We start from the raw sequence: 19,495 nt of genomic DNA on the forward strand, positions 1-19,495 counted from the left end.
GTTTTCACGCTACAGCTGTTCAAAAACTGCACTTGTTCTCTATGGAAAAATTATTGCGAGTAGGCTGAAAACATCATTTTTAGAGTAAATTTATTAACAAATTGTTCCCAAAATTTCCAGTTTGCAGGGGTCCTTGGAAACCCCTTTTTGGTTAGAAAGTGTCATGCAAATCCGTCCAGCAAGTCAAATATTATTAGCCTCCCTCAACCTCTGCTGCAAAGCACCCAGACTGATCTAAATGTTTTAAAATCCAGGGGCATCCCATTCTCTGTCGAATAGTTTACAAACTACTGGATGGATTTACCACAAACCAGTCAAGGAAATTGAGTCAACACTTTGTGCACAAATTGTTCCTCATTTGGTCCAAATGTGCCTCGTGGTTGTCACGCTACAGCTGTTCAAAAACTGCATTTTTTTCTTTATGGGAAAATGAATGGGCTGAAAACTGTGAAACTGTGCTGTTTTGTTTTCTTAATAACCTTTCCATTGGATTACGTTTTGTTGCCAAAATTTGCAGTTTGAGGGGGCCCTTGACAAACTTTATTTTCCGTCCAGCAAGTTAAATGTTATTAGCAATAGAATTTTGGGAAAAAATTGCTGCTTTTTCATTTCTGAAATGCTCATCAGCCTCTCTCCCACAGTGCATCATGAGGATATCACAATTATTTTTAGCACCCCCTTCTCCGTCAAATATTTTTTAAAAACTACTGTACATAATAACCCCACAGGAGCACAAATTTACCTTTATCTATGGGAAAATGAATGGAGAGTAGCTCGAAAGTGCTTCATTGTCTTCCTAATTACATTTTTTAACGAACATTTCCAGTCCCGGGAGGAGGGGTGGGGCGAGTGTAAAAAAAAATGTGTCTTCAAGATTTCTGCTAAATCTGTCGCACTGTTCAAAGGTTATTAGCAATTCATTGTTTTGATTTACTATGGAACCCTTAACTATAAATATACAGATGCACTGCATTGATGTTTGTGTGATTATGCAAAATAAGTTGGATATTGTATTTTGAATGAAAACATTAGTGAGGCATAAGCAGGCAGTTTGCGTCGTCCCTTCTGCAGATATGCCGTCTGGTTTAATTCGTAGTATTTTGGATGACTTTGCCAGCATTGTAAGTGAGGCAAACTTAAACCGTATATTATGATTAAAACTGCCTGTTTCTTGTCCCAGATTGTGGGGTGGGGTGGTTGCAGTGGGGAGCATTTCATTTTTGATATTCCCTCTGTAAAATGTACCACTGAAAAGTAAATGGACATTCCTTAGATATTTTTCATTACACAGACACTCAGCATACTTACTACATGGTCTCATACTCATACCCAAAAAGTATGTTTGATTTCATATTACATTTCTTTTCTTGTGTATAAACAATTCATATATACATAAATCCATAAAAGATTCCATAGTCTACAATCGCATGTATCAAAGCGGTAATGTGTTTTGTCTAAAATTGTGAACTTGCTACAGTTCTTTGTAGTCCAATTTTACGGCAAATTTGTCATGGGGCCACAATCCAAATCTGATGCCATATTTAAAGAGAGAACTCACTTTGCTTGAATAATAAAAACGAATTTCTCTAGCTTTCTTGGCAGCCTATGCAAGCCCTGCAAAATGCTCAATGTTTCTCAAACTTTAGTGTTGCTTGCCTAGTGTGAGGCTGTGGGCTTACTGTTTATGCATGTTATTTCTTAGCACAGAAATGGGTATTTAAAGAAATGTTAGAATAACAATTCGGGAAAGTACACACATGGTCAAACGCAAAGAAAGCAATACATTCTTTGTGAATAAGCTGATATCACGTCACGTCAAACAAGTTTATTCGGATGTGTAAAAACAACCATTAAACGACAAAATACACATTATAGCACAAATCCAGGTTACAGTTTGAATCAGTCCATCAGACCCAAAATAAACAAGATCAGAACACGTAAAAGGAGATGCAATCTTTGCACCATAACCCGACACCATAGATCAAAAAATATTTATGGTGGAAAAAGGAGTCAACCCCAAGGACCCCTACGTTACACATGGTCCCTTAACTTGACCAAATGGTCACAAGACTAATTATCCGCCCTTGTCGCTCAGACGCGGCCCCCCACAGGCCTTTTACCCAGAGGAGTACAGTTCGCTCCCGACAGGACAGTACCGTGTGTGACAGTTCCAGGTGGGGCAATGGCTCCCAAATAGGGGCACGAGCTGATTGTAATCCCACTATATGGGGCCCGCACATAGCCCCCAGATCTTCTCAAAACTTCCCTGACCAATTGACCATTCCTAAAGACAATTTTAACAGAGTCAGAGGGGTTTGTGCCTTCGCCTGCCAGTCTAACGCACCCCACCAATGCTTCCCTGGTCACAAAGGGACAGTTCCCAACAGAACGCAGCCAGTGAAGACATTTGTTAGAGAGGGCATCCCTTGGTTCACGCCTGCCCAAAGGCAACTTAGGTACCCCATGCAGGAAAACCGTAGCAGTTCTTTTCCCCCCATGGACAGGACTCTTGGAGCTGCGCCCCCTTGAACAGAAGCCACGTGCTCCGTTCCCTCCCTCCCTAGGAGGGTTGATTATCAGGACATTTGGGGGACTCTCCCCCATCACAATTGGTTCGATGCTCCCAGTGGGGTGGCCCCTCTCTGCATTAGGGTGCATCAGCTGGACAACCCGAGTAGGGCTCATTGATGCATTGGCGGTCCTTTCGCGAGGTGAGATAATTGAAGGTAGCTGGGGGGGCTTGGGTCCCTTGCCATCTGGGGGCAAACTGGAAGACTCCCCCGGCGGGTCCCCACCACCCTTCCTCTCCCCTCTTATTCCCCGGGCATCAATCAGTACCAAAAGCAATTTCTTAATGGTTGCAATTTCAGAAAGCACTTGAGCACAGAAGCAACAGCTGATAGTATGCAACTCCTTCTGTAGTCGAGCAGTGGAGGAGTAGCTTCCGTGGGTGACAGGTTCGGGAGCCCTGAAAGGGGTTAGATGAGAAAAGGAGCAGGACCCTGAGATCGATGCTAGTAAGGTCTCGCTCCATGAGCTACAGGTGGAGATAGGCGGGAGATTATCTTCTGTTGTTCCAATAGTTTCTGTGTCCAACAGACCCAAAGTGGTAGCAGCTGTGGCTGGGGGTGAGTGGACGAAAATAGGACCCGAAGTAGGTAGGAGAACAGGTGGCGGGTGTAAGTTTATAGTGGGCGAGCTCGGTTGGGGGGTGGCAGAAACAACAGGTGCCAGGGATGCGAAAGGAAGAACTGACAAATGACCAACCCCCCCTATCCCTGTGCCAGAGGCATTGGCCAGAGACATGGCTTCATAGTTCCCAGAAACGGTAGGCAGAGATTCTTGACAGACAGTGTCTTCGAGCTTCTGAGTTGGAAGGGTTCCTTTGCAACTCTGCGTTGGAAAGTTAGCCAGATTACTGGAAGGCCCCCCCCCGCAATCAGTTCCTGGGGTGGGTGCTTTCGTGTCCTCCACGGTATTTATAGGCTCTCGGTAAAAAGGGTCAGTATCAGAGCATAAGGAGGCCGCGGAATGGGGCTTAGCTGTGGGCCTAGATTTTTCGGTTGCACCCTGATGGCTACTTCTCTTAATGACCAGGAGTTTTCTTGCTGGTGTATACTCGGGGGCTTTGGACAGGGACTCAGAGGACTCAAAGGACTCAGAGCAGGACGTGGGCAGGGTAGATGGCGTGGTAGATGGCAGGGAGCCAGCCAGTTTCTTGGCCGGTCTCCTTGGCGCAGCATGGCCTCTAAAGGACCTCAGGGACTTTATTAGGGACATGATGGAGCCCCTCAGAACTGACCAGCAGAGGGCTGTGCTGAAGTCCCGGGTCCGGCCCCCAGCAGGTTTTCACGGACTCAACGCCGTTGGGTAAGAAGACACCAGCAGGCCCAGGCCTCGGCGCAGAACGCTTGTCTGCACTTACTTTTCTTGTCACCCCCGTCCGATGACCAACACAAGGAGTGCCTCCCTCCACGTACGCCGAACACCAGCGGCGCCAAACACCGCGCCCTTGCCCCGCCGCGGGCTTCACCGCTACGGGACTGGCGGCAGCGGGATATGTCCAGGGGGGCGTGGCCACAAGCAGGATATCAGAAAAATGATGGGTTGAGCTGGCGGCCAAGGAAAGAATTTACCAACAAGGAATCTGAAAAAGAAATCCCAACTTCTTCAAGATAAATTAAACCGGATAGAGCAGGCAACGCGTTTGTCTTGGAAGCAAGACAACGCGGAGCAACACAGGTTTGAATCCCGATCCCTCACTCCCTGGTATTAAGCGCGTTATAAATGAACAATAACATTTAAAAAAAAAAATACATGCTAGCAACACATGTAAGAGTGATGTGGGAGATGTCCGTTCCTTCAGGAAATGGAAAAAAGTTTGAATGTGACAATGCAATATAGGCAGACTGAATGTTGGAACACTTATAGGACTGGGCTTTAAGTAGGTCCAGTACCACCGTAGCCCACTAACCTAATCCCTGTTGGCAGGAATGAGTTCAAGGCCCTAGAGATGAGCAGATGTGGTATGTACAGCAGCTGCCAGGGAAAAGAAGGAATAGCAACTGCGGACGTGGAACTGGTTACCTCAGTGTGATGGGCGCTGACAAAACAGAATGTCGAGCAGATAACGCCAAGGAGATGAGCTTGCACTAAAACAATTTGGAGGAGGGCTAGTGGAGTTGAGGCCAGGGAAATGATATTGGGGGTTAGTGGAGGGGAGTGTGCCCCCCCCCCTGAGTATTTGAGCCATTTGGAAGGGGGTTCTGAATGAGCTTGAGATACTCCTGCTTTTGTGGTGGAGTTTATTACATATAGTGCTCTTAGGATGGATGTATGTGCCTATCTCCAAATTAGGGAGAGTGGGCAGTAAATCGTGTTGCCCTCAAATGTTCACGGCCCACCGCTGAAAACTGTATTTTGGGTCCAAGCGCAGGGCACACTCAAAAGCTCCATTGAAAGAATTTTTGGATTTGTTTCAATCCAGCAGCTCACTGGATCACCCGAAGCACGGATCGACAGGAGGAGGCGACTTTCAGGCCTGTTGCACTGTGTTTCTCTATCCACTGTCTGGAAGACAGATCACAGGACAATGAGGACTGTGCTACCTTCTACCGTTACAAGTCGCGTTTGGCTTATCCCCATCATTCTCTTGATCACATGCGTTACAAAGTTTGTCCCCAAGACCCTGGAGGTTTTCATCCAGGCACCAATTTACTGTTGCTTACATGCATGGCCGGCTGAAGATGCATGGAGGCTCGTTGGGGTCCATAGCAAAATGTTTGGGGGGTCCTATTGCCTAGAGCTGGGAAAGCCCACTAGAGTGCTGTGAGGTGCACAGATTATAATGGAGTTATGTGCATATCATCACCGCCTCCTCACAGGTTCATAATGTGGCAACATCCTAGCCTTTAGAAAGGCTCTGAAAACCATACTATTCAAATAACTTTGTTCCACTGTAACCAAGGAACTTCATCTGTATGACCCTGTACTGAGAACTGTACACTGTTTTTGCCTGCACCCAAGTGAATATACTGTAACAGCGCCACGATGCCCTAGGGCAGCTGCGCGCTTTATAAATGGAAATAAATCCCAGAAAAGGCAATGAAGGAAGGGGGTCAGTAGCTGCAAATTAGCTGGGGCACAGATTTATCCTGTGTCATGGCAGAAGAATGACTGACAGACCGTGGAGAGGTGAAACGCTCACTGTCCGCTTATGAAAAGCTATTTGGCACCTTGCTGATGAAGTGAACTGATGTCGTAAGACCGGAGTAGATAAGAACGCTGCTGGATACTGCAAGGCCCGAGGAGGTGGACATTCTGGGGGTGGGGGGGAGTGGGGCAGGGGGGCAGCAACGGCTACCTGTAACCTGCCCACTAGTGAGTGCAAGTTTAATGTACTGAATTATTGAAGTAGTTATCTTTATATCACATCACTGCCAGGATGGCCAGCAGCTTCAGGCCTATTTCAACTGGCCCTGGTGCCGCCCTTGCTAAAATGCAAATTTTACGCTGCTCAGGACCAGTGTTTTTGTCTTGGATCAGTCCTGTAATAGGGCATTTTCAGCACTTGCCGGACCTCCTTTACTGGCTTTTTAAACACGCGCCCCCTGTGTCCTGGACATTTTTTAACAATATTTATAATGGAAAAATTGAACAAAAATTCCATCGTGCAAATTGGTGTTGCCTAAAGCTAGGACCGGATTACGGTAAACCTGGTGGTATTGGATAGTTGACACCTATTTTCCTAAATCAAGAATCCAGAAGGGTCCAAGGTTGTGTAAATAATGTGCACACCCGTTAGATGTCATTCATGTAGTAGCCAATCTTCAGTTATTATAATTATCATCTCCGTCTTAACTTGTATGGTAGTTGATTTACTAAAAACTATAGATTGTAACTTGCATTTTCATATCAAGTGTGTACTTTGTATTAACACAAACTCTTCTATTTTTAACAGTCCCAGAAATCATGGATCGAAAGCACTTTCACGAAGAGGGAGTGCGTGTGCATCGTGCCCAGCTCGAAGGATCCGCACAGGTGAGCCCGTTTCAGTTACGAACATGAAAAGTTAACCAAACGATGGAAAGTCACACACCAGGCTTTCCAGTGCTTGCTGCACACGTGATCTGAGTGCTGACTAAGTGCGAGTTGAGGGGGGAGCATTGGGCAGCCAGTTTATGAAATCCGATCACATTTACTCATCTGTCCGTCTCTGAGCACTGAACAGAATATAAAGTGACCTCATTCGCACGGAATCCTTCTTTTTATAGGCCCAAGGTCGAAGTTCTGGGCCGCCATTCTATTTTTAGAAGTTATTTCGGAGTGTTTGTTTTTTTATAGAAGTCAATTCGGCTTATAGGTGGCATGTGACTCATGGCAGAGGACCGACTCCACAGTTTAAACTGCTCATTTTCCACTTCCTGTATGGTGGGAAGTGCAGCTGAGACTTGCAGCAGCTTACTATCCCGCTTCCCACATGGCTTCATAGATAGGATTCAGCCAGCTTAATTTGGAGCCTGGCTGCCTGGCACTTGGCACCCCCTCTGGACCCAGAGAGCGGTGAATGCCACTGGAGGACCCCGCTAGCCAGGGCTGGACTGGCCTATAGGGAACTCTGGAGATTTCCCGGTGGGCCTCTGCACCCTGGGCCTCTTTTGTGTGGTATTTCCAAATTTTCTCATAGGAAAAGCATTGGGCTCTCTGAAAATGTGTCATGTGGGGCCACTTTGAACTTTATTTCCAGGTCCTCTTTTTGTCCCCAGTCCACCCCTGCTGCTAGCTATGGAGAAATCTAGTGCTTTCTTGCTCAAATGGTACACCACACTCCTAACAGTGTAGAGACCTTTAATGTAGTTATTGGTTTGAGAACTAGCCATGATTGGTAGTGCACTTGTAGTGAACGTTTTGAAGGGTAAGTTACTGAGACATACATAATGTATCCTTGATCTTTGTACACAACTTGTCCTTGAGGGTTGCTTGAAATGGCAATGCTGTTCTTGTCTTCTGGAAACTGTGGGGCTATGGCATGACCTTAGTTTGGCTAGGAGAGCGTCCCATCATGACAGGCCAGCTGACAAGCAGGATGATCTTCCCTCATTACGGTTCAGGACATACAAATCTTAAAGAAGCCTGTGTTTCATTACCTGGGAGGTTAGCTAGGTTTGCATGAACGCTTTTATTGTAGAGGTACACAGTGATGTGGCATATTGATCCATATGCACCCTTGAAAAGCTAAAGAGGGTTCCACTTAATAGAGCCCGAATCTAGATCAGCCTTCCCGGCATAGGTTGGTCATGGTTTACCTCTCTTGTGCCAGGGGTAAAAGTGGCTCTCTGAAAAGTTTGTAATTTGAAGATCCACTTTTGGGGGAGGACTGTGTAACATCAACTGTTAGTTCAACTTCATAGACTTGATCATTCTAAGCCAGATTTTGAGTGGGGTGCAGAGGGGTCCACAACCCTGCAAACACCACCTGTGCCTTTGTAACTGGGGCCTCCTATTGCGCATAATTAAGAGTGTGACTCAAAGTCAAGGGCATTGATACGTGTAATAAATGGTGTCCTCACATTCCTTTTCTTTCAAGAGAGGAACGCAGTGTCAAGATTATCATCCGAATCAGAAACACCCCAACTCCTAACATGATTCTTCCGGACTGGTTGTGAGGGTTTCCGTAGTCTGACCTTTCTTTTCCTTTTTCTTCCTGGTATTCCTTCATTCCTTAAAGAGGCAAGGCCTGTCGCAGGGGGAAGCCACTATGTCTGCCTGTCGAATTGGCAGACTAGTTGCCCCCTTCCTGAAACAGATGGGGGGGAAAAGCAGTTGTGGCAGAACCCCCCCCCCCCCCCCTTATACAGGTTGGTACTCAAATGAAGATTCCAAAGACTGCAGAAGAGTGAAGGGCAAGGCAGCAGAACTGTAGTGACCAAACGAAATCCCTGCAGGATGAATGTTGCGTTATGTAATAGGAAGCAGGAATGGCGTCTGTGCTGGCGAGGTACAGCTGTATTTTCCAGTATCCCCTTGAAGGTGAGTAGACTGTCTGAACCCCCCCCCCCCCCCCCCCAATGAAGCAAGGGAGCACCCAGACCAGTTTGTACCGAGTGGGAGACTGGGTATCTGAAAACTCTGACTGGAAAGTCCCAACAGTGTCGGAACCGTGTGTGGAGGAGGAAAGCCGAGAGGAAAGAGAGAGAGGGGAAGCAGGAAGACAGGGGCGAGGCCAGGAGCCAACAGGGAGACCAGAGCCAGGAAAGAGGGAAGCTGCAGGGACTCCAAGGAAACGAACAACACACTCCGAGGCGGAGCGAGCAGGAAGGAGAAAACAGGAGGGAAATCACAGAATAAAGAACACGAGGCACGTAAGAGAGCCTACACTAGCATATGACCCCTAGTATGACACAAGTTGCAACACACCGCTGACTACCGCTAGAGTGAACATATAGTGGCAGGCGGCGGCCATGTTGAAAACCACTAGAACGTTAATGTGTGCTGCAGGAAAGGCGTGCCTGCCAAGTCCATGGCGGAACGGACTCCAGCGCCTCCAGAGATGCCACAGGGCTAAGGAGGTGATGGGCGGAAGCGATAAGCATTCCCTGCCATTACTATTTACTCTGGCCATTGAACCGTTGACTGTTTGGCTGAGGGATGATCTTAAATGGGAGTGCAGGGGTGCATTTCTATGGCCAACAGGGCAAGACGACAGAGTCCCTCTATATGCAGATCTCTTAATTTTTGTAATGAGACCATTCTGCTCTGTCCCCGGGTTACGGAGACCATGCAAAAATGTGTGGGTCATAGGCCTTCAGGCGAATTGGCATAAATCCATCTTATTCCCATTGCAGGGGGGTTTGCGAGCAATCCATCAGATTGAACATTCCATATTGTATAGGACACTTTCAGATAACCTCAGCATTATGGTTAGTAAAAATTCAACCCCCTTTTTCCGCAACTTTGCACCGATTGCCAAACAATTCCAAGAAGGCACACGTTTCAGGGCAACCTTGCCCCTAGCTTTATTCGATAGATCAGCAATATTCAAAATGACGACGCTCCCTACATACTTATACGTTATTCAGAACACTCCTTTTGGAATTCCCAAATTCAAATTCGATAAAATGGAGCAAAGTTTGCGATGACGGTCAAGGCGGTAGAATTGACTAGCCTGATATTAAAAGATTTTACTGGGCATCACACTTGGCGGTAGCTAATGAATGGCTTCACAGTAACCCGTCCACGCCACACATCAAATCTGAATGTGCTTGGATGGGTTAGACTACAGATGCTCTATGGTGGACTGCCAATGGTCATGAAACAAATTATCTGTTATTTATCTGTGATAAACAAGAAGTCACCAAGGTGCTGGGCTGGTAGAATCACCCTCAGCGCACCGATATGAAATGGGAAATTAACCAAGCTTAAAAAACTGTTCTCATTCAAGGTCAGTATTGACAAAAATATCATATTACTTAATGATGTTATCAGTGATGGAACTATAGTGACCTTCCAAGATCTTGGTCAAAACTTTGGATTTCCATATACCAACAAATAAAATCTAGTTATATTCAATTTAGACAACCAACACAATCTCCATTACAAGGATGCTATGTGTTAGGCAGAATCCTGTGCAGTTCCCTTAGGGAACACTGCAAAAAGATTAAGACTACAGGAGTAAGCAGTAAACCCAATTGCTAGCAGTCTGCACCACCCAGATTTACCTGGTAGCTGTGGCTGAGCAGTCAGACTTCTCTCAAGAAGAGTAGGGCAGTATATAGAGTATACACAATAGGGCTAAAAACACAGTAGAGCAAACAAACACTGACCAGAGCTTTGTATAAAAAGTATATAATTATTTATTTAAAACACACTTTAGGCAATATATTAGCACTCTAAATAAAAAGCAAGTTAAAACACAGTCAGGTAACGTATCCACAACTCCCTTAATAACTATTAGACAAGTCAGAATTAAAACACCACGATTTGTTAAACAGATATGAGCGCATAACCATGGCACTCCAATAGTTCAGTTAAAGGGAGAGAAAAAGGCAGAGCATAGAAATAAAACAGGCCCCAAAACTTTTAGGAGTTCTCAGCAAGGGAATAAAGGCAGTATAGACTGTAGAGCCAAAGTTCATAGGCCAGGCCCACTTTAAAGGGAGCAAAACGAAATGTGCCCAGGATCACATGGTTTAAAATGCACTAAAAGTCTTTGCAGAATGTTCAAAAGAGGTTGGGGCGATTCAAGAAGGTAAAGTTAGAAGGTCTGGGGCCAACCCAGTTGGCAAGCCAAGGATTTAAGGGTCACCTTGGGCAAACCGAAGAAAGGGAGGCCAGGCAGGACACAGTACCTTAAACAGAGAGGAAGCTCCAGCGGTGGCAGTTGTTCCTGGCAGTGGTTGCAGTTTATTGTTTCGACCAGGGGAAGAGAGGATCTTGTCGAGGAGGAAATGTGGAGTCGTTGCACTGCACAGGGATGAAACCAGCCGCAGAGTTTGTCAATAAAAGGAGCGTTCCTTTTATCCGCGGTCAAAGTGGTGAAGCTTGGCTATCCGGCTGCCGTGGTGCTTGGCACGGGTGATTCGACGAAGAGACATCTTTGGAAGGCGAAAAGGGCAAACTGGTTGGTCCCACCAGCTCAGAGGAAGAAGACTTGTCCAGCAGAAGATCTTCTCTTGTTGTCGGGAAAGTGGTGAGGTCGTTGCACCAGGGCTCCACTGGTGGTGTCGTTGCAGATGGCTCTGCGTCTTCCCTCTTCGGATTCTTAGGTCCTGTGGCGACTTCTGAAGTTCTAGTCCCAAAGGCCCTGCTTTTATGCAGACAAACCCCATTCATCAGCCTAGCTGTCAATCACACATGCTAAGTGGTGAGCCAGGCGGCTCACCACTGGGCCAATCAAAGTAGAGTGCAACTTGGGTTGCCGAGGCAATGCAGTCCAGGGTGCCAATTCCCCCCTCCACCCCTCTTGTGGAACCCAGACAGAGTGGCACAATTTGGAGGACTTCTGTGGAGAAGCCCGCCAAAATAGTGGAACAAAGGGCTCGACCTTGGTCAGAGTTACAGAGACGGACACAAACGCCATTTTAGAAAAGAGTTCTGGCAAAAAGAACCAACCGGGGATTTAATATTAAATAAATAAACCGGCGGTATCTTTAACATTGCACCTAAAAGTGGTGCATTTAGAATCAATGGGAAGATCCCATAGAGAATATTCCGGTGGAATATTTCGTGTGGTAACCACTGCCACCAGCCAGAAACTCAACAAGGGGGGACTGGACAGTGCTCCCTTGAAAACAGACCTAGGGGCAATATAATTAACCCCTTCCAGTACTTCCACAATATGATGGTTTGTACTGGTTCTGTTCACAATTTAGGACTAGTAAAGTCAATGGTGACTTTACATGCCCTGGGAGGCAGTAGTCAGTCCCAGGGTATGGAGTCTATGTTTGGGGGTCACTATGACACCCCTGTGTTACTGCATTGAGGGTGCAGTGTAACACACACATACACAAATAGATGATATCCTATGGAGTAGAAAGAAAACCCCATTGCCCATAAGCAGAGTCAAAGACACTCAAATCATGCCTAAGAGTGAGAGGAAAGAGTCTCACTCTTAGCAGGAGAAAAAAACAAACCCCAAAAATCCAGGAAAACTGCTGGGGGACTAACTAGGTGTGCGAAATTAGCCTTATAAGAGAATTCTCCTTAACACTATGGCTTTCCACTCCCGTTCCCATTACAAGCCAACCTGAATGATGAATTCCTCGACAATAAACCCACATCGACTCTGTACCAAGCTAACCTCACCTTTTAATTTAAGTTGTGATTAGGAATGAGGAGTAAAGTGGGAAAGTGATATTGTTCCAACCAAGCCGGACGACTGGCGAGCTGCTCTGGTGTTCACTCATAAACTGGCCATCTCAGTTAAATCCTGGCTGATTCAGCTTAAATAATTCACAGAATATATTATTCACAAAAACATCTTTTTAAATGTGAGCCTGCTCCAAGACCTCATTCCTTGAGATTTAATGATGTTACTGGCACCTTTTAGCACCTAATTTGACAATGTCCCAGGATTCAAAGATTTTGGAAGGCAACATTGAGACACTTGGCAGCAGTAATGGATTGTGAAATGGCAAATGAGCCCAAGATATTGTTGCTGGATATTAATCACAAAACAGAACTTTGAAATGAAATGGGGCATTGGAGACCATCTCAGATTATAAAAATGGAAACAAGACTTGGCTAACTGTATGTTGATGGAGGAAAGAGTAAATTGATCACAAGGCTGCCCTAAAAAATACACAAAAGTATGGAATAAGTGGGGAAGCACTGGGTGATATGTTAATGTAATCAATTATAACTCATCAATGATATGATGTGATAGACTGTTTCAAAAGGCAGCAGCAGCAGGGCCATCATGCCTTACAATGGAGAGCCACAACCATGGCTTTCCCCCTCGCCCCCCATCAAGGGGAAGATTTGTGCTATGGAGGGAGTTGTTTCCAGCCACCTGCAAGAAAAATGAAGTGCGAAAAATACAAGTACCAGAATCCTTAGAGTCAGGTAACTTGCCACACCTGAAAAGGAAATGAAGACACGCCTGAAAAAGCAAAGAAACACAGCCTCCCTGAAGATTGATGGAGTCATGAAAACGTGCGTTTGGAGGAGAAGCTAATGCAGGAAAACTTGACTGGCAACAGAGCGCCTGCCTTGTCACAAATTTTTAACCGCTGTTTATAACTTGCCTAATACCCAGAGGTTTCTAAGCGCTGACCCAGGGGTCGAACCTGTGTTGCTCCGTGTCGTCTTGCTTCCACAGCGAGTATGTTGCCGCTGAGCTATCCATCCGAGACCAATGGTTCATCGCTTTCTCTAGAACAGATTTGTGTATGTATTATCAATCGATTTACTATTTTGTAAATAAAATATATCTCCACAATTGATCTCACAAAAGGATATTAGCAGGTCCCTCTTAACTCTTTTGATAAAGAGAAAACAGCGTTCCCGACCCCTGATTTTTTTATTTGTTTAAAGTACTACCATTCGTGCTCCATGAGGAACCTGCCACATTCCAACTTCTAATTGACAGCGTTTTAAGATCCTTTTCTTGTTTTCCGTGGGGCGTACCTGGATGATATAGTGATCTACAGTTGTTCCCCTCTACAAAGTCGTTGGGGCTTTACGAAAGTCAGGATTAACTTGCAACCCCAAGAAGTGCTACCTTGCCCAGTCAGCAGTGGAATACCTGGGGTTCTTCGTGGGTAACTTTGTCACTTTGATGCCCAAAACCAAGAGGAACTCTGTGCTTTTTTGGGCCTGACTATTTATTACCAGCAGATTATACCAGACTACTCCACCATTGTCACCAACCTAACTGATGAGCTCAACAATGCGCAGCCTTAGAAATTGGCATGGGACCCTGAAGATAAAAATAGTTTCAATGGGCTAAAGAGCATCCTATGTAATGAGCCTCTATTCAAGGTACCAGACTTTGACTGAGAATGAATCTTGCAGATGGATGCCTCCAAAACAGGCCTTGGAGCTGTGTTTTCCCAAGAGTGCGATGGCATCCAACATCTGGCATTATATGCCAGTAGAAAACATTTTTTGCAAGCGAGCAAAATTATGCCACCATCTATTAAGCGAGTGTCAGTGGCTGCTTTTGCCACCACTTTCATTCCCACTCCTGCCACAGACTCCCACACTAACTCTTCCCTTGCTAATCTTCACCTCTCTATCACCCGCACCCTGAACATCCTTGCCCCTGTCATGAGGATCCGCATGAAGCCTGCCTCCAAGCGCAATACCTGGTATGACTCCGACCTAGTCGCTTTGAAACACAAGTGCAGAGTTGCTGAGCGGAAGTGGTACTCATCAGGCACATTCTCAGACGCACCGGTCTGCAGCCTGCTCCTAAGACAATACAGACTCCCCATCCACTCGAAGAAGAGGACCGATATCCAAGTCTGCATCTCTGACTCTACTAACAACACAGGCAAACTGTTCCGATCCTACTTCAGTCTCCACTTCTCCCCTGCCATCCCTGACCCTCTGCACTTCACTGGCCTCCCACTTGCTAATCAAAACCTCCTCTACACCCCTGCCGCCTCCCTCCCCAGCTCTCCGACCTCCATTGGCCCCCTCTCCCCTTCCCTCCTACTCTCCTGCTTCTCTCCCATAGCACTGGATGAGGTCTCTAAACAAGTCGTCTCTATAAAAGTCTCCCCCAAACAGGTTCTCCCCAGAAATATCAAGGATAACATTGCCTCCCTTGCGCCAGCCTTGGCTGATTTCTGTAATCGCTCCTTTGCGACTGGCTCCTTCGCGATACCCCTCAAACACTCCATTGTGCATCCTCTCTACAAAAAGCCCTCTGCTGATCCCTCCTGCCTGGCTAACGACCGCCATATTTCCATTACATTTTTCCTTGGCAAACCAATTGAATGTCTTGTTTAGTCTGATTGTTCATGTGTTTTGTATGCGCCCTGATGCCGGCGGATTGTGGCGCATAAGACATGAATAAATTAATTGATCCAATGCACTTAATTGTCTCCACAACTACCAGTCTGGCTTCAGAGCAGCCAGAGGCAAGGAAACTGCTCTACTGACCACCCATGAAGACTTGCTCTCAAATCTCAGTTCCAACTCTCCATCTGTTCTCATCCTTCTGTATCTTTCCTCTGCCTTCGACACGGTCAATTAAGCAAACACCCTGACAAATCGGCTCTGTGACACCCTTGGCATCAGAGGTCTGGCTCTGGACTGGTTGACCTAATTCCTCTCTGACCTATCTTCCGAGGTTCAACTGGGCCCTTTTCTCTCCCCTATCACACTCTCCACCTGCAGCATCCCTCAAGGCTCTATGCTCTTGCAGTGGCTCTTCAACATCTTCCTTGCCCCTCTGGCCCCCTTGATCTCCTCCTTCGCTCCTCCCTTCCAGTGTTAAGCAGACGACACACAGCTCTCTTTCAAGCTTCCCTCCGCTGCCGCCTTTTCCTCCTCTCCCATTCCTGGCTGTCTGACTGCTATTCAGGCATGGTGTGCTGCCAATGATCTCTGCCTTAATTCCAGTAAGACTGAGATCCTTCTTATTGAGACTCCTCTTCTACCTTCTGGCTGCCCTCTATGGGACCCTCCCCTATCCCTCATGTGGGTTAAAAAAAGTGTTGTCCACTTTAACTCTTCTCTCCTTCTCTCCTCACATGTGGAACTTGCCAAGGAGGTCCACGATCAGCTGCACCTCTTCTGAGGCATTCTCCCTTTCATCACCGTCCCCCAGAAACTCAATGTCTCTAGGGCTCTAGTCCTCTCTAGGCTGGACTACTGCAACATCCTCTTCCTTCGTCTCCTCCAATTAATGCAGAATAGGACTGCAAGACTTATCCTTGGCTTCAAGTCCAGAGACCGCATCTCTCAAGCCCTAGAACCTCTCATCTGGCTCCGAGTTGCTGCTAGGATCAAGTTCAAAACCTTGTGCATGATCCACAAGGCTTTCTTGAGCATGGGACCCCGCTGCCTTCAACTCTCTCTCCCTAAATTCCTCCCTTCAGTCTCCTAGCTCCAACTCTCTGCAGATCAGACTCTTCTCGAAGCAGAGAGTGAAGGTAGATATCTCTCCTCCGCAGGAGCCTCCCTCTGGAATATTCTCTCTGCCCCTCTCGGGCTTGAACCTGATCTCTTTAAGTTCCGGAAGCTGCTCAAGACCCTCCTTTTCTCTTCTTCCTTCCCTCTTCCCCTCCCCTGCTAATGCCCCTGTCTTCCTCAGTGACTGACTGCCTGATTCGTCTGAGTTCTACAGGGGCCCAGCAATCCCCCCCCCCAACCCCACCCAGTCTTTCCGCTTGCTCGCACTTAGCATGTGGACCCTCATACCATGCATTCCCTGGCACTTGCCTACCTGGCCTCCCCTTAGAACTCACCTAGCCCCTTTTGCCCCCCACCATCCCCTTTTTCATTTGCACTCTCCTCTTTTGCCCTGCTCTTCCCTTCCCACTCGCACTTCGCATTCATGCAGACCGGCATTCCCCCCACCCCCACACTTCTTTACTGAGCTTGCACAATCTGAACGTCACAAGGCCTAGTCGGAACATTGTAATCCCCCCCCCCCCTGCTTTTTGCCTTGTGGCACCTTGAAACACCATTTGTTGTATAGGCACCTTACAAATATCCAATAAATAATACAATAATTGGAAGCCTTGGCCATCAAATGACAGCAGCACACCTCGTATTATCTAACTGCAAGAAGGTTTAGATTGGTCACTGATCACTCTCTGCTTAAGTGGATGAGTTTAAGAAAGGATACTAACGCCCGAATTATGAGATGGTTCTTAGACCTCCAACCATTCTTCGTTCATTTCCCATCAGTGAATAAGGGTGAAGCCAGTGAACCAAGGTAAAGGGTATGTGATGAACCGCAGGATTGTCACTTCTCCCCAGGGGGGAGCCTTTCCATGTGAGGCTAGAGAGGTAAGCCCACTACGCACAATACCCTCCCTAGGAGTTAGAGGCAAGTGGGACCTCACCAAGAGACCCCCCCGGACCCTCCCTTTGGGACAAGGACTCCCCTTCTGAAGAGGAACTTCCTAACCAACTCACCTATAGCCCCTTAGTAATAACATCTACAAGAAGAAAACAAACTGATATTTCTTATTGTCATGTAGAACCCTTGAGTCAATCTGAAAAGATAGACTTATGTGGTACTGAGACAAAGAAACCCACTAGAGCAACACAAAGTAGACATCCCACGGCAGCGTCCTGCATCTGAGAGGAGGAGACTTGGGAATAAGAGAAGCCTGGGAGCTCCAAATCTGCTGTGAGGGCAAAGCTAAAGGAGACTGAGGGTCCGATTCAGAATTTAGCGCAGTGAAGCTGCTAAAGAGCACGATTCATTGCGCCAAATGAGGCCTGGGCGTCCTTGCAGGGCACGACAGTGCACCTTCAGGATTGCGCCTGTTTTTGTCATAACGGGCACAATCCAGCATTTTTGTAAAATAATGACATATTCGTTATTTTACAAAAATGCTGCCGAGAACATAGAAGTAAGCAACTTCAACGTTGCAGAATACGACGTCGAAGCTGCTTGCTTTGGTGTATATGTAAGTGTTCATATACACCCTGCAATGGCACTGGCTTCTTGTGGCATTCTTCCAGTCTAACGGCACCAAAATGGTCCCGTATATGTGTGCTATTTTAGCGCACATATTAAACTGGAGGAGTGCTGCAAGAATACCCTTCAAAAAAGCCAGATTACGAATGTGGCGGTTGCTAGGTTGGTTTCTAACCCATCCTAGCAACTGCCACATGTATTCTGAAAGTGCGCCACCTTCAGAATGGGTCTTAAGTACCGAAAAGGTTGTTAACCCTTTTAACAATGTTTTTGGTACTTAACACCAGGATGAGAATATGGGCCTGAGACGCATGGCTTCAGGTGCTGAGATGAAACTGGCATGCGAACCCGGGCAAAACCTAAAGTATGAGAAACTGAAGGACTAATAAAGTGTCCAAGGAGTGACCGAGTGAGGAGTGGCAGCGTGACCGATTCCCGGTGTGGGAGTCCCTAAACAACACAAAGACCACTTACCTGAAGGCACCGCAGAATGTGCTGAAGGAGGAAACGAAGAGCAGAGAATTCAACCTGACAAACACTGAAGAAGTTCCTGTGTGAACCGCATGCCCGGTTTCGCTATCCCTGAGAAAAAGTTAACTGGGAGAGTGCGAGATCTGGGTAGGGACCGAAAATAACTAATGGACTATTCATACTAGGCCCAGTAAGGTTGAAGTATGGGAAGTATATAATAAGAGTGGAAATCATTCTTGTAATGCTCATACTTGTCCCATGGAGAACCAAGTGTTTGAAAAGTGTGAGAATCATTACTGGAACACTCGTACTCGTTCGAGTAAAGACCAAGTGATGGAAATACTTTAAAAAAGTGAGACCTATCATTGGAACAATTCTATTTGTCCTACGCAAGAAGAGAGTTGGACATTGAGTAAAGATAATACCTCAAGTTTATCTAACAAGAGAAGAATTTCCCTGAGAAAAAGGGAGATAGAAAGAAATAAGATCACAAGAGAGAAGAATAGAACAGAAAGGAAGAATCAACGTATAAAAAAGACAGTTGAGTAATTGAAGAGCCCAATATCTAAACTTTATCAAAGTAGTTAGAACAAATTGCCTATGGATACTTTAATAAAAGTGAGCTTGCTGAAAAGCAACCCACAGGAGAAGAGTCATTCTCCTGTGCCTCATGTGAAGGGGCCAGGAATGAGACACGGACACAGAGCTTATAACTGTGGTCATAAACATTTATTAAATGATAAAGGGGTTGGAAAAAGCCTCACTATCCCTAATCTAGGAGGTGTTTCCCTACCTCAACCAAAACTAATGTTACTGTCCATTGTCAAGATGTCCAAAGCAAAATATGACCTCTGTCCGAAATCCTATTTTGGCCCTCACACTCTAAAACTGACGCTAAACTGTGAAGGATATTGTCTCTGGTTCTCAAGGTGCACACATGTTCAGATCCAACCCACAAAGGGTAAATCCAACCCAAAAGTTCCAAGTGGACTATGTTCACAGTTCCTGGGAATGGCTCCCTTCCCCAGATTCCTTTTCACAAAACTGAAAGTTCCAACAAAGAATATTCCAAGTTGCTCGTAACCCCAAGAGGTTTACTCTGTCCTCTGGTGGGTTCACAGTTGAGGGGGGTATGGCTCCCTCCCCAGTTTTCTCTTTACATTCAAAACAGTTCAAAATCCTTAGGGCATGTGTCTTCCTTGGGATTCTCTTTTCACTGTGTTACAATTTGGATGCAAGTCCCAGACTTGAAGATCACCTTGTATACTCTCATGACAGGCTCTTTTCTACATTTACAACCATTCACAATCTCGAGGGCATAGATCTTCCATGAGATTCTTCTTTTACTGTACTTCATTACACACACTTAATTTTGCCTGGTATACTCTCCTGCCAGGACCTCTAGTCAATCATTCAAAT

The 19,495-nt window shown here is 46.2% G+C and overlaps 1 protein-coding gene across 2 annotated transcripts in view; it reads left to right on the plus strand.

The window, feature by feature from the left end:
• The window catches only part of LOC138504450 (transient receptor potential cation channel subfamily M member 7-like), a 1,624,316-nt gene that overhangs the window by 161,475 nt on the left and 1,443,346 nt on the right, over positions 1-19,495 (plus strand). For both annotated transcript variants that reach the window (XM_069624957.1, XM_069624958.1), the window contains exon 2: positions 6,461-6,540. In XM_069624957.1, coding sequence (XP_069481058.1) covers positions 6,461-6,540 — 80 coding nt within the window. The remainder of the gene's footprint in view (positions 1-6,460; positions 6,541-19,495) is intronic.

This window comes from Ambystoma mexicanum, chromosome 11 (genome assembly GCF_040938575.1).
Source record: "Ambystoma mexicanum isolate Mex_15411 chromosome 11, UKY_AmexF1_1, whole genome shotgun sequence".
In the NCBI taxonomy this organism is placed as follows: Eukaryota; Metazoa; Chordata; class Amphibia; order Caudata; family Ambystomatidae; genus Ambystoma; species Ambystoma mexicanum.